This window comes from Urocampus carinirostris, chromosome 3 (genome assembly GCF_059441175.1).
Source record: "Urocampus carinirostris isolate Australia breed hairy pipefish chromosome 3, RoL_Ucar_1.0, whole genome shotgun sequence".
NCBI classification, from domain to species: domain Eukaryota; kingdom Metazoa; phylum Chordata; class Actinopteri; order Syngnathiformes; family Syngnathidae; genus Urocampus; species Urocampus carinirostris.
Genome location: NC_142351.1, coordinates 46098088 through 46113472, shown reverse-complemented (window position 1 = coordinate 46113472; position 15385 = coordinate 46098088). Strand labels below are relative to the sequence as shown.

At 40.0% G+C, this 15385-nt stretch overlaps 1 protein-coding gene across 2 annotated transcripts in view; it reads left to right on the top strand.

Annotated features, from left to right (window-relative positions):
• Window positions 1–15385, top strand: part of edn3b (endothelin 3b) — a 36828-nt gene that overhangs the window by 19665 nt on the left and 1778 nt on the right. Inside the window, exons 3-4 of one of the 2 annotated variants that reach the window (XM_088330016.1) lie at window positions 12743–12901; window positions 13888–13929. In XM_088330016.1, coding sequence (XP_088186142.1) covers window positions 12743–12901; window positions 13888–13906 — 178 coding nt within the window. In that variant the 3' untranslated portion in view covers window positions 13907–13929. The remainder of the gene's footprint in view (window positions 1–12742; window positions 12902–13887; window positions 13930–15385) is intronic. The other variant, XM_088330015.1, reaches the window with a different exon arrangement.

Below are 15385 nucleotides of genomic sequence, written 5' to 3'. Positions count from 1 at the left end.
GCTAAAACAGCTATCAGTGTGTGAGTGTGTGTGAAGCACACTGTAAAGCGCTTTAGTAGGCCTTCAGTGCTTTGAAAAGCGCTTTATAAATACAATCGAAGATCATGATCAAAATTATGTTTGTATGTTTAATTATCCCCCTTATCGCCTAACTCATTTGCACCCAAAGACAGCCATAGCGTCAAAGATCCTTTTTGACTGGGTTGCCATTCACGGCTATAGACGTCAGGCAGCCATTCAAGTTAGGCTGCCATTGACAGCTATGGACGCCTTTGTAACTAGAGGCAATATTTTCCCATCCAGGTACTTGGTGACCTCAAACTTTCGTATGCAGAGTCATAAGTAGGGGTAACCACTGTAATCAAGTAAAACACTGAAACTCAGAACAATTGCAAACAGAACTCTTACTGATGATGTAAAACGAGGATTGGCGTGCTTACATAATCTGTGATTGCCGTGGACAACAAACACCATGCCATAAAGCTACCACAGAAAAACACCCCAGGCTTTAAAACTACTTCAGACAACGGTCTTTTGAAGCAGTGAAGGAGTCAAAAGAGACTAAAAATAACAAAAGTCACAGATTTTCATTTGATGTATCCTCGCTTCCAAAGGCACATATGATAACTTGCACATTACCTAGTATAAGCACTGGGCATTGTAGGAAGCGATTTCATAGGACCTGTCTTGAGTGGTCTCTAGTTGTGTCCTTTGGAACTTCTCCTGAACTGGATTTTTCTTCATATATTGTTACAAAAACAACAACAGAAAAAAAAAAACGAAATTCTAGTGTTTAGGGGTGCTCGTACAAAGAGGTATTGCTATACGGTGTAAGAGCAATATTTTTAACTCATGGACGTTGGGCTATATGTGGCCCATAGAATGACATTTTGCACCCCCCCTGACCTAACCTTGAAGTTTTATATGTGTGTGGCTGGCCCTTACCTTCCTGTTGCTGTTGGAATTTTATCTTTTTCTTTTCTGTTTTATTTGATCCCTTGAGGGCCATATAAGTTGTATTTGAAAAGTCAATTTTACAAGAAGAAGTCTTACTTTATTCGAAACTATAACAAGCAAACATTTGGCCATCGTTCCTAGTGACCTGCAGCTGTCACAATCACTAAAATGACTTTGAAAATGGCGTGCCAATTGGCAGAGGTTAAATCTAATAGGGATAGTGTGTAGTATTAAGCACCTCCTGGTGGTAACAAAAATCATTCATTTAAAAAAAAAAACAATGTTGATTTGAATCCTTAGCAAAACTAAATAATTTGTCATATAAATGTGCATTTTTAAAATACTTGTAGGTGGATAAATGTGCATTTATTTAAACATAAGTGAGGATCACCTGCACTGTGGAGGAATTATTTATAATAACGAAGACATCATTTTGAAAAAGAAATTTATGAACAAATTGAAAAAAATGGATGGACGCTTTAAAGAATGACTTAATGTGAAAGGTTCCCCAACGATGCAACCCCCCCTTCCCTTTGTTTTTTATTTTGTATGTTAAAAAGAGAAAGAAAATTAAGCAGAGTAAAAATTAAGTTATGAAATATAAAACACAAAAGAAGGATCACCGACAGGGAGCTGACTTATTTGTCTGAGATCCTGCTGCCAAGGGTACCCTTCAAACAAACAAAAAATGTTTCTTTGTTGGTCTTACTCATCACTTTTCTTTTGTTTTCTTTCATTTGTCTTCTTTCTTTTTAATTCTATTTTTTCCTCACTTCTTTCATTTGTCTGTTTTGACCTCACTTTTTTATTCTCTTCTTTTTTCTCATTGGTTTACAATTATTTTCACTTTCTGTTCTTATCTTTTTTTTCCTTTTGTTCCCGTTTGTCTCCCTTTTCCCACTTTTTTGTCTTCTGCTTCTTCTTTCCTTTTTTTCCTTTTTTCTTTTGTTTTCTTAATATGATATTTATTCCTCTTTGTCTGTATTATTCTTTTCAATTGTTTTCATTTTTCTCTTTCATTCACAAAAGACTGAGAAAAAACAATAAGGTGGAAAAACGGTGGATCTTGGTCAATCATAGTCTCCTTAGTTTGTATTTTTCCTCTTGCTTTTAAGCACTTTTTTGTTTCATATTACAATACAGCGAGAGCTAGTGATCAAATAATACACACTGTCCCTGTAAGCCAATCATAAACATGATGTTGCTCAATGAATATGCTCTAGAATCACAGAGACTGATGGTCCTCTACCCACTGTGAGACAAATGTCAAACCAAAAGGGGTGATTTCACCTGAGGAGTCACAGCAGGATTTTGTCTTCCCTTTTAGAATCAACTTTTTCTTTGTGAGACTTTCATTTTTCAATGCTCAGTCTTTTGCCAAGACTGCTTTAGGCTATATCAGTTTCACAGCATTCCCTTTAACCACTAATCTGTTGCAAGTCAGAACAGATTGACATATTTGATTGTCTCCACTGAAAACAGATTTAAAATGCAAGAATTCTATCAAGTCAGTGAGTGTAAACTTTTTGCCCCACAAAGGAGAATACATTAAAATAACCAAAAACAGTTCTTTTAAAATGTTCCATCTGCTTTTACATTGGTAAGTCCATGGAATATGTCAGTGTTTCCCAACCTTTTTTTCATTAGAAAATCTCGAGGCACACTATAAACCAAAAATATTATCCATTTGTTTTCCTGCGGCTAACTGGGGTCTGGTCACGGGGGCAGAGGCCTCAGCAGGGAACCCAGACCTCCCTATTCAAAGCACTTTCATTGAACTCATCCCACGGGATCCCAGCTTATAGACAGGAGATATGGCCCAGATGAAAACCACACTGCTCCTCTTGGATCTGAGAATTTGCTTTCTGATGGACCCTCCTCTCCAGTACCCCTAATTGGGCTTACCAAGGAGGCTGAGGAGTGTGATTTCTCTGTTGTTGAAACATACTAGGTCTCTTGGTGCCAGGTACATCAATGGTCACCCTTATGTTTGAACATGGTGTTTGTTATGGACAAGTCCTGACAAGCACAGACACTGAGGTAAGGATCAGGGTGGCCATTCCTCCCAATCATACCCCTTCAGGTCTCGCTGTGGTTCCCCACCTGAGCATAAAAGAACCCCAGCTATACAGGGCAGTTCCCAGGGGTTGCGCTCTAAAGCACACCCTCCAAGGACTCCAAGAAGGGTGGGTAAACAAACAAAAATCAGGAACCGCCCAACCACTGGAAGGCGGAGATGTAGGCTACCATCTTGTCCTGTCGGGGTGAACCCCAACGTACAGGTGATGAGCCGTGGGGCAACTGATAGCGCCACACTGGCTCTGTGCTCTCGCTACGGGCAACTCCTGAGTTGAGTTGAGGAGTCTGACCCCTCTCGAGGGATCTGGTACCAGAGCCCAAGCTTTGTGTGGAGCTGAGTCTGACTATATGAATAGAATAGAATAGAATTTACTTTTATTGTCATTCTTTGTAACCATGCACACAGAACAAAATGTCGATACACCTGACCCGTACAGTTAAACTGTAGCGAGCCGATGCAGCCGCAGCCATTTTAGACCCAACTGCTGTGTTGGGAGTCATTAGGTGACCAAACCCCCCAATTCCAACCCTTAATGCAGAATGCCAAGCAGGGAGGCAATGAGTACCAATGTTGTAAGTCTTAGGTATGACTCGGCCGAAGCTTGAACCAGTGACCTACCAGTCTCGGAGCGGGGGCCCTACCATCTAGGCTACCGAGCTGGTTAAAAGGAAATCCAGTATATGTTTCCACCTATATCTAGTCGGAACTTCTCACTTTGAACATCAGCTCGAACTCCTTCCCTGCCAGATAAGTGACATTCCATGTCCCAAAAGCCAGTTCAGCTTTAGCTGTGGATCGGTGTGCCAAGGACCCCTCCCTTGGTTGCTACCCGGCTCACTACGCACCCAAACCTTTTGGCCCTTCCCACAAATGATGAGCCCATGGAAAGGGGGACCCACGTCCCATCAGGCTGTACCCGGCCTGACTCCGTGAGTGAAGGCCCAGCCACCAGGCGCACGGCAATGGACCCCACCTCCAAGCCTGGCTCCATAGGGGGGCCACATAAAGGCACGTACGGGCGAGGGATATCGTGTTCCAATATTTTGTCTCGTCATAACGGGTCTGCCACCTAAAGTGTTTAAAATTAGTTCTTGGCACAAGTAGCTTGTGCATTTTTTTTAGCTTAAGTCAGCATGTTGTCTGAAATGACAGTGTCAAGTTTTTTCTTTTCATATGTGTTCACAGTTTCTCGAGAGGTGATGCAGAAAATACATTTTTGTTGTATGTTTTTTTTTTTTTGCCAGTTTTTCAAGTTCTACTAGTATACCTGTTTTTTTTGTTTTTGTTTTTTTGCGGGGTAGAAAACCTGCATGCACCTAAATTGAGCAGAAATAATCTGCCAGTGGGACCATTTTTGTTTTACTGCGTTCTATTTTTGGGGTGTAGAATAATTATTAAAACCAGCAAAATTATCCGCAAGATTTTTACTATTATTTAATATATTTATTTTATTAATACTTTTTTGCAATGTATTCCTAAATGGCTTCTTCATAAAACAAAATGAATAAATGTACTGTACTACTTAATGAGCTGTATATAAAAACAAAACAAAAAGTGATCAGCTACGAACTACTGATACAGGTTCAACCACTGATCACTAGAAAAAATGAAAGATACTGAACAATGGCACGCTTTTTTGCAGAGGTAAAATTAAGCAATTTCCTGCGGCACACTAAACAAACTCTCACGGCACACTAGTGTGCCCAGACACACTCGTTGAAAACCACTGCAGTATGTTATAGCCCGAGAGGCCTTTTGGTATTTTATGATTTATGTCTCAGTGTGAGTGTAAGTGGATCATTATCCTTGGTGTCTATTGCTGACATTCATTACGACTGAAGAGTAACAGTATATTTGATGTTATGTTCAAGACCAGACATTTAAGACCCAGTGTCCTTAAATGTGCCGATCACAAGTCAGTGGTTTGGTATTTTGTTGGACAAAGATAGAAACTAATGTTTTCCTCGCTGTGTGCTGTTGTGGAAATGAATGTAAGTGTCTCCCAGTCCATCTCTGATGAATTTATTAGAAATCAGCAGTGAGAGTATTGCATCGCAGATATAGTGCTTGAGCAATTTATGTTCGTTTATGCAACTTGTCAAACTCATGGCCCAGGGGCTAAGTGTCGCCCACCACATCATTTTATGAGGCCCGCGAGAGTTTGAAATGCCGGAACTTCTAAAAATAAATGGGCCAAATGAGTGCTTTGACTCAAAACCACATTTTCTACGATGCCTGTGTACTAAATGACGCAAAATGACAGTTCAGCGCCACAAGACGCCAGTAATTCCATGTTAATGTCAATGAGTGGAGTTGAGATAACGATTATCGTAAAAATGTCCAAGAAGATTTTATACAGTCCTACACATAAGATCAATTCGTTCACGGATCGCGCTGGTATCTAGAATTGCTCGTATCTCTAGTGAAATTTCCTGTTGCGAAAACAAATTATTTTTTTCAGGCCTCCCAAAAGCATCCAAGTTAACCCTAAATAGCTATAACAAACATCTTTCTGATCACTAAAACACGTTCAAATAGTATGTGAAGGCAAAATAATTTCACACTAAAATGATAATAAATTTACTTTAAAGCCTGGTCTCTTGCCGTATTGTCTGGACATTCTCGTAACTTGGATTATGCCCCATAAATCGGTCAAATCTTTTGCTCAAAAGACATCTCGTATCTCAAATTTCTCATATCTCGAGTAGCTTTTATGCAGATGTTGAGTGTATTTATTTTTTATCTTTGAGCGGTGACATTTTTTTCAATGCAATTTTAATGTTTGTGAATTGAATAATTGATAAATTCTAAGTTACTTTAAATGTAGGACTAGTCATATCTGTTTTATATACCAATTATGTTTAGTTACAATTATAAGTTACATCTGGCCCTTTGAGGTCAGGGAGGCTGTTGCACAAGTGAGGAAAGGAACGATTAAATGAGAGGAGGGAGAGCAATAGTTTTTAGCTACCATACTTCTTTTAAAAAGTTACCCGTCGGATTACTATCACCAAAAAGGAGCATGTTACTCTGAAATAACTATTCAAGTTACAAATTACCGTATTTTCTCGCTTAGAAGCCGACTCCCTAAAACTGCTTTAAAATAGCCACATAATTAAAGTAATAGAAGAAAACATGTACACAAGCAGTGAGGCCTTCAAATTTCTTAGCATATGCAGTCTTTTATGCTTGCAACAAACACTCCATGCCCATTTTGTCTCTGGGCTTCAAACCACTGGAAGATCTCCATTTCTAGGTAATGCCCAAGATGTTTTTTCCCTCCCAGCATGCTGTATGCTAAAATGATTTTACATATAAAAAGACCACAATTAGGCACACATTTACCGTATCGTCTGTGCTTAGGTTTACCCCGTTGATTTTCGGTTGGTTGTTGTACCTGTATCAGCCACGCCCCTTCCCCATACATGCTCCCAACCATACGCTATTGGTGATACACAACCAAATGAGCGCACATAAGCATATCCCCTGATTTCTGTATTTTATTGTAGTAAATTTGGCTTGGATGCCAGGATATACACTAGCGAGAATATCCCCATGCTGAAGAATTCAGCATCCTCATAGTGTGTTCTCGAGACGGCGCCACCATAACTGTATTTATTTGTACTTTAAATGTAAATATAAACACGCCCACACTTCAGATGATGGCACCGGCAAATTGCTAGTGGTATGTGACAATGTAAAAGATGCAGTTATAGCCAGCACTTAAAGATCAAGGCAATTACATGATTTGTGTTAAATGATCAGCAGAAGAATGCTGTATGACGATTACAGAACTACAACATTTATTAATAATGCGTTACAGTACTTTTTACCGAGAAGGGTAATTGCGTTCCAGAAATTCGTTATTTCCATCACTGAAATGCTCAATGCTAAAAGTTAAACTTGTCGAGTGAAATGTTAATCATTCAGTGGTGGTGTGAAATATTGTTTTAAATCTCCTGGATATGGAATTTGACCCAAACTTACACACTGTTTTCCATAGACAAAATAAAGTGCTTGGAGGGAAGCTTATTATTTATTTTATTTTTAAAGTTTGGATCTTTACTTTACTTTTCCCTGTGTTTCTGTTGCTGTTTAAAACACTAATAAAGTAGATACTTTTACTTTTATAATAAACAATAGTCCGATATCTTGAAGAAAGGAAAGAGAACTACCATATGTGATGGGATTTCATCCAATAATGACTATGACATTGCTGGTAATATAGAAGCACACCATTCCAGTTCCAACTTCCCACTTCTATTTTCTTTTGTCCAGCAGCGTCTGGACGTACGTAGCATGAAGAGACAGCCTGCTTGAAACAACTTATTGGATTGAAGAAATAACCTTTTTGAATTGGGTATGGATATCTGGATTCTGAGATGAGCAAAACTAAAGAAGAGCAGAACTCCCCCTAAAAAGCTTACAATGCTAACTTAAATCGACTCAAGAGACCATTATCAACCTCTGTTGATATCAACCTCCCAATTCAGTGAAACAAAATTAATCAAAAATACCAGCATGTATAATTCGTGCTGAGATAGATGGATGGATGGAGGGAGGGAGGGATGGACGGACGGACGGACGGACGGACGGATGGATGGATAGATAGATAGATAGATAGATAGATAGATAGATAGATAGATAGATAGATAGATAATAAAAAACATGATTAATAGAACATGAATATGAGGGGATATGGTTTAGGGCCCGGTCACACAGCCGTTTGCGGCTGAATCACGGCCAGAAATTTCTGCCTGTGAGGCGGACGCTATTGGACGCTTTGAGATCACCATACAGACGAGATACAGCAGTGCTTAACACGCGGTCGGAAATTCAAGCGCGGGTGGCAGCGTGAAAAAGTTTTGCGCTGCTCAATTCTTTAGAGCGCGGGTACACAGCCTTTCACGGGCGTATCGAGGCTGAATCACGTCCAGAAATTTCTGGCCGTAAAGCAGACGCTGTAGAGCGCTGTTGGACGCTTTGAGACCGCCATATAGACGAGATACAGCAGTGCTTTACTCGCGGTCGGAAATTCACACGCGGTTGGCCGCGCGAAAAAGTTTTGAGCTGCTCAAAAATTTGAGCACGTGTTAATCGCGGGCGGCACACGAGGTAATGACGCGGAACGACGTGCTCTGGCCGCGGCCAGGGCGTGGTTACACATGGGTAGGACGGGAAATTTCAGCGGGTAATCGAGGGTGGAGCATGGTAATAGCATGTTCTGCGCCTGTATCGCGGTGTAATTACGTATTGCGTAGGAGTCGTATTTGGGCACAACACCGGCTCGGGAGCTTTTATACCCGTGGTCCACACGAGAAAATGACGCGGAAATGACGCGATGAGGAAGCGGAACAGTCGCCGGCGTCTGTTTTGCAGGCATACCACCGATGAACAGCGGGTTGGCCAATTTTGCGCATTTTCTATCGCGGGCAACCACGGGCAAAAAAAACCCGCAAAATTTTACCCGCGATGCAGACGTAAATGGCTGTGTGACCGGGCCCTTAGCTAGTAAAAAGAATCAAGTCTTACACGAAAAAGTATTTAGACAGATTTAATCATTTTAATGTAATTATTTTAGCATATTCCTGGCTCTGGGTTATAAGGCTCATTTTAAAATATCTGTATTTGTATCTGTTGACAGTTTTATTCCGTACAATAATTATTGTTTTAAAATGTTTTTACATCGTATTATTTACACTATTTGTACTTTGACTCCATTTTCAAAACATTACATTTATTTATATTTTGGTAATAATCAGGCATGAAAATGTCTCACCTATAGGAGGAATTCAGTTTTGAAGTGAAAAAGTGTGACCTATGTGTATTGGATAGATCTTAAGAGAAATGTTTTGAGTTTGTAAGGGGGTTTGTGAGATTTCCTATAGTTAATCGGGCGTTTGAGGTGGTGCATTTGATTTCAAATTAGTGTAGTTCGTGCATGCATGAGTACTGTATTTTTTCCGGTACAGTACGTCATTGTGAATTTCCCTAAGGAGACTCATGAATTGGATCTAAATCTAGTTTTATCTCATTCTCACAAATTTTATAGTCACAGAACCAGAGATGCATATTAGAGAATACAAAAAAAAACTTGAAAACTATCCTGTAAAATATAAATGAACACAAAAAAGCACAATGAAGAAAACAACTCTTTGGTGTATCTTATGATGACTCAGACTTTGAAAGACAAGAAATAATTGTATTGGATATTTTATCCTGGTATTATTTTAATTGTTGTGGAAAGATTTTAATCTCGGCCGCATGTATTCAACAACGTTTGTCACTTTCAATTCTAAGTTTGAGCTAAGAAAAATTCAAACTAAATGTTATACTAATGTTTTGTCAAAAATGTAATACTCAAATAAAATACAGTATTTTCTCCACAACCTTCTCACCTTTTTAAACCCTGACCCATTTTTGCCTGCCGTGATGTGTTAGTGAGCTCACAGCAAGCCCTGAATACTGTGTAACAAATGTCAGAAGATAATATTTGTCCCTTTCTGGCAGGTAGGACGGATTTGTTCTGTCTTTAAGATGTTTGGACATGGGCTAACAAGGAGAACGCTATTGAAGAATTCAAAATTAAAATGCTTCTGCTGTTATTCATCTTGTCAAAGAACATATGATTTATAATCTTAATGATGTCATTGATTGAGAAGCATAACCCTGACTACTGGCTTTACCCTCATTCACTTCCGAATGACCCTTAACTGAAAGTTAATGACTCAAAGTCTAGTAAAGTTGGTGTTTTCAAAGAGTTGTGCTGGGGCATCAAGTTTTACAAGACAGAGCAGATGAATCAAGCGGTGCGAGAAGAACATACACGGACCAGCAGTTTGCCAGTCAGTGTGAAGTATTGCAACATAGTAGTGAAAGACAGCCAACCTAGGGCCCATAAGCTTAAGGGGGCCTCCTCAGTTTTGCTGACAGCTCATATCATGTCAAAAACAACGGCATCATGTGGCAGTCGGCAATACTCGCCCAGGGGCTTCGGAATACCAAAGAGTGTGCTGCTGGGCCCTAGCTCTAATAGCAGACAGCTGGTATTCCTTGATATCAATGGTACTTGTCTAAACAGTCAATGGATAACAGAGACGCATTAAGTGAGGACCTCTGGGATTCCTTCAGAATTGTAGAGATTACGTTTATTTACATCTTAGGTCTATAGTAGACATTGGTAACGAATACTCAAAATTAGTGTGTAATTCTCAACCATATTCTGTTTTTAATATTAGTGAAATGCAAATGAAATTTCATAGGAGGGTAGTCCTTTGTTTTCACTTTTATCATCCACTATTGTTTTTTGTTTTGATTTTTACATTATTGTCGCTATCGGCCAATCATGTAGCTGTTCTTTGATTCCCACACTCTTTAGGGCTGACCTGTTTATTTGTAACCTAGAACATTTAAAGGTGCGTCGTTTGAGGTGTCCTTAAAAGTTAAAGTAGAATATTTTTTCTATGAAATTTGTTAACGATGCCTAACAGAGTTCAAAGATGCTTTTTTTTTTCATTATGCCTATCAGCTTTATCCTACTTTTATCAGGCCTGTTCGAGGTGGAACAAACCCCCAATGAGATGTAAAATTTTTTCGAGCGAGTTTTAAGAAATGCTCGCAAATCATGTGTTACTCTGCCATCATCTCATGGGTTAGAGTCAGTTTTCAAATGCCACACCCCACCTTTAAATCAAACCACTAAAACATCAATGTCATTTGAGGTGTATAATATTTGATTTATGAAATATGTGTTAACAATGCCCACCTGAGTTCAAAGAGCCTTTATATATTTTTTCCGCCTCACCCACCTACTTTTATCTTACTTTTATCACAGCCTTAGGAATCAGTAAAGATGAATGGGGGTGTGTATTTAGCGCTTGTCATCAGTTATTTGTTATTGAGCATGAAGATTGCAAAAGTAAGAAAAGGCCCTTTTTCAAATACAGTCCGAACGCCAAATGAAAAAAAAGTTTGTTCGAGAAATGCACATATTTCAGATTCAGATATACTTTATTGTAATTCGTGTACACGTGTATACAGAACGAAATGTCGATACATCTCACCCGCACAGTTTCCTTGAGCGTCAGCCGGAATAGATAAGATTAACCATGTCTTCGTCAGAATTATAGCGCAGCAGTTAGTCATCTCGCGGTTCGATGTTAGTTCCAGTTGTAAATGGTCAAGTTTATTGTCCAGAGAGCGAACGTTGGAGAGGAAAATGGATGGGAAAGGCGTTTTGAAGGGTTTAGCCTTTAGCCTAGCGGTTAGCCCGGCCCGACAACCTTGCTTCCTCCTCCGGTCACACCGCTCTCTTGCCACTCTGCCTCGCTGCTTTGTAGGCCGCTGGGTCTTGTTGACGTAGCAGTCCGAGGCTAGGTAAACACTCCCAAGTGGTCGTAGCACCGAGCGCTTGATTTCTGGATGATCGCATATCCAGCAAAAAAACTGCGATCGTATATTAATCTGCGGTTTGAGTTGACTTTGTTCGCCGTCAAAACTGAGTCGAAGACTGGGTTTTATGACCGAAGTGTAAAAAACTGTAGCGAGCGGATGTAGCCGCAGCCGAACAGGGCGCCGCCACCTTGACAGAGGCTGCAATGATGACTTAACCCAAAAGATGGCCTCAGCGAGTTGAACATTTTCAAATTCCAGACAGCAGGGCTTTAGGATTGGATGGAATTTTCTTATCTGAAGGCCCCTCTCACAGTACTCCTTGCAAGTTCAAAAGCCATGGATGTTTTATCTCCTTATTTTTACTGCTTACTGAAGTCGAAACATTTTCTAGTTTCTTTTTAAGTTTTTAAGAAGCATTGGACGTTATATGCGTGTTCCTCAACCATAAAAAGGAAATAAAATGGGCTTGGGAGCAGACAATTAAAAGATAATGGTCAGCGCGTGTGCGGCACAGTTCTAAGGTCTTGGGAACCTCCTGTGTGGGTTCAAATCCAGCTACCGGACTTCCTTTGCAGAGTTTGTATGTTCTCCCCGTGCTTGCGTGGGTTTCCTCCGGGCACTCCGGTTTCTTCCCACATTCCAAAGACATGCATTTCAGGTGGATTGGCCGGTCCAAATCGTCCTTAGGTGTGAATGAGCGAGCGAGTTGTCTGTCCCTGTGTGCCCTGCGATTGGCTGGCAACCAGTTCAGGGTGTCCACTGCCCGATGACTGCTGGGATGGGCTCCAGCACCCCCGCGACCCTACTGAGGATAAGCGGTGCAGCTAATGAGATGAGATGAGATGGGACACAAGGATGTGATCCCATAGTTTACAAAATGCGGGATCAATAAATTACTCTACCTAATCAATGAACTTTAAAATGCAGAAATCCTGTGTGTTAGTGAAAACACTGAGCAAAGAAGCTTCTGTCTGTAGTGAAAACTGTAAAAAAAATAACATAAGGAAGCAATTTATACACTATGAGGCATCGTGTTCTTTTTACATTTTGACATTCCAAGTTCCTTTCTTTCTATCTGACATTCCAATATTTCATTGGGTTCTAAATTCTGACATACACACTTTTTGTAGCGTGTTTTTGCCTATTCACTACTTAATAGAATTCCTTCGTCTGGGTGTGGTCCTAATGTACAGATGATATGTTTTTTGCTATCATTTGACTTTTGTACTTTGTGATAGCTCGTTAAACATGAACATGTTTGTTTGGGCACGTTTGGTTCTCACTGACCAAAACGTTATTTCGGTTGTGCAGGCGTACGGTACCCTATGGGATGTCGAGCTACCAAGGGGCCCAGCGAATTCGACGTGCGGTTGCCGGACGAGCAAGTGAGCACGAACAGACTGGCAATCAGCGCTGCATTTGTGCTGCTCTTGATGAAGACCGAGAGTGCCATCACTTTTGTCAGTCAAGGTCAGTTCCAACATTTGTTGTCATTCTCTGTTCAAGTTATGAGGTGGTTTTACAAAGCCTGCTGTGGAATAAAAACTAATGTTAGGCACATTTTCAAGCTCAAATTTAGTGTAAAGTTAAATAAATTTAGTGTAATGTACATCGTACCTTTTCTCACTGCTGTAGCAGTGATAGTGTTAGAAGTATGATGTAGAGTCTCCTAATACATTTGGAGATAAAGTGGGGCCTAAAAATTCCAGACAGACAGGTGGATGATTAAAAAAAAACAAGTCATGACTGAATACTTAGGCCCAACATGACCTGAATTCTTGGCCGGGCTCAGGTCGCTCTTGGGCCTAAGATCTTACCTCTAATACATATGTTATCATACATTAATCCCTTGTTTTTTAAGGGGTTGAATTCCCAAAAAGTCCTGCGATAGTTAAAACCCGAGTAGTAGAAATACTTATTTATATATTGGATAACCCCCGCGACCCTACTGAGAATAAGCGGTGCAGCTAATGAGATGAGATGAGATGAGATAGTGGATAACAGTAACATATAATAGATATGACTTTAACACAATAACAACTAGAGATATTCAAATAAAAACACACAGCACAGAATTGCAGTTTATTGAATGAATGGGGGGTCTTTGATTGTCATTGTACTATAGTACAACAAAATTGGAGGGCTTCTCCTTTTAGTGTAAGAATGCAATGTAGAGAGCGGCTGGGTAGTTGCACACTAGAATCAGGGACCCTCGGATTAAGCTAGGTGTCCGCAATGATTAAAATACTAGTGTTATTAATGTAGCAGTTTTCCACAAGTTGTAGCAATGGATAGTAGCCTAGCCGCATTAGGCCGGACCTGCTATTGTTTTCTCCGTCGATTCCCTGACCCTATAACAATACAATTATCTTAAAATTTGTGTTACTCTTATATCAAACTTAACACTTTGCCTCTCAACCCATCACAGAGCATTGTTGTGATTGTTTGTCCTTCAGGTCCACATTGGATCTTTGAGAAGTCATCAGGGAACTTCTGGAGTAAGTTGGCTGAACAGGGGCCGTCTGTTTTTTACAAGTAATTTAAAGCAGGCTTGAATATTTCTTAATACATTTAAGCAATGTAAATTTAATTGAGTTAGCATTCTTCCTGACTTCACATGAACTCTATATTAACAGAGTACTGGGGTACATCATTATTGCTTTTCTTGGGCGAGCCATCCTCTCCCCCTTTGATCTTCCTGCAGACAAAGTCCAATATCTTAAAAGTCACAATAATAATATTCAAAGACTGGAAGACGAAGAATGATTTTATCAAAAGGAATTAAACATGAAACATAAATCGTCTAGGAATTTCAGCCTCGCCCTGACCTGTTTGTTACCTTGTTACCCCAGGAAAGCACCTTGCTCTTGAATTTTTTCACCAAGCAAAATGAGTTTTTCGGGTCGTGCCCTTTATGAGAATTACCGCCAAATTGTTGTCAGGTTCTATGTATATGAATTCATATTCTATTTTTCCTCAGGCATGTTCTTTCTCTCATGTCATACAAACACACACACACAAATACATATATATATATATATGTTGTATGACAATCATTAAAATCATATTTGAAGACACATTTAGAATACATAAAAGGCCACCACATATCAATATCCTCGTTGACTTGGCCTCATATTTTACAGTGCACCTAAAAATCCGCGTCACCATCCGAACTTTAACGGTTATACCTTATTTAAGCAATGATTGTTTCACTGATTGAACAAATTGGTGTACAACGCTGACTTAAATTGCAAAACATTGTATGTAACAGGTATCAAAACCGAGTAGTGGCGGTGAGAGTGCCAACACTTTAGCACGACAAGACATTCGACCTCATCTCATTATTACACTATTTTTAATGGTGCCAGGCACACTGATCTGCATATTGCATTAGGATAAGTCAAAGACGTGGAGGTACTGTTCAACCTATCAGATTCCACTATGCAAAACGGTGTCATGGCACAGTATTTGTGTGACAATCTCTAATGCCGTTTTGTAGGTTATCTGGTGATCGAGTGCTCATGTCTCTGCGCTATCTCTGCCACTAGTCTGGTTCAATTCCCATTGCAAATTAATGCGCTGCATCAGTATGGGTGTGCACACAGAAGCACTTACTTTAGTCTCAATTTCATGCGCCTTGTAGTCCGGGGTGCCTAATGTATAAAACATATGACAAAAGGGGGTCTGCCTTATAGTGCGGAAAATATGGTATACAGATTGCAATTTTAATTTTCATTCACCTTTATTAAGCCTAGGCCGGCAGATGAGAAATGGCAAAATAGGTTTCTTGTGTCATTGAATTATACTGGGCGGTGGTTTCCATTATGTCAAACCAGATCAGGCACAGAGTTCGTACGTGTGCTTATAATCCTTTTAACGTCCTTATTCACCTGTCCATCCGGATTGACGGGCGGCTTCAAGCCCGACGAAAGATTTACTCAAGATCTAAAAATG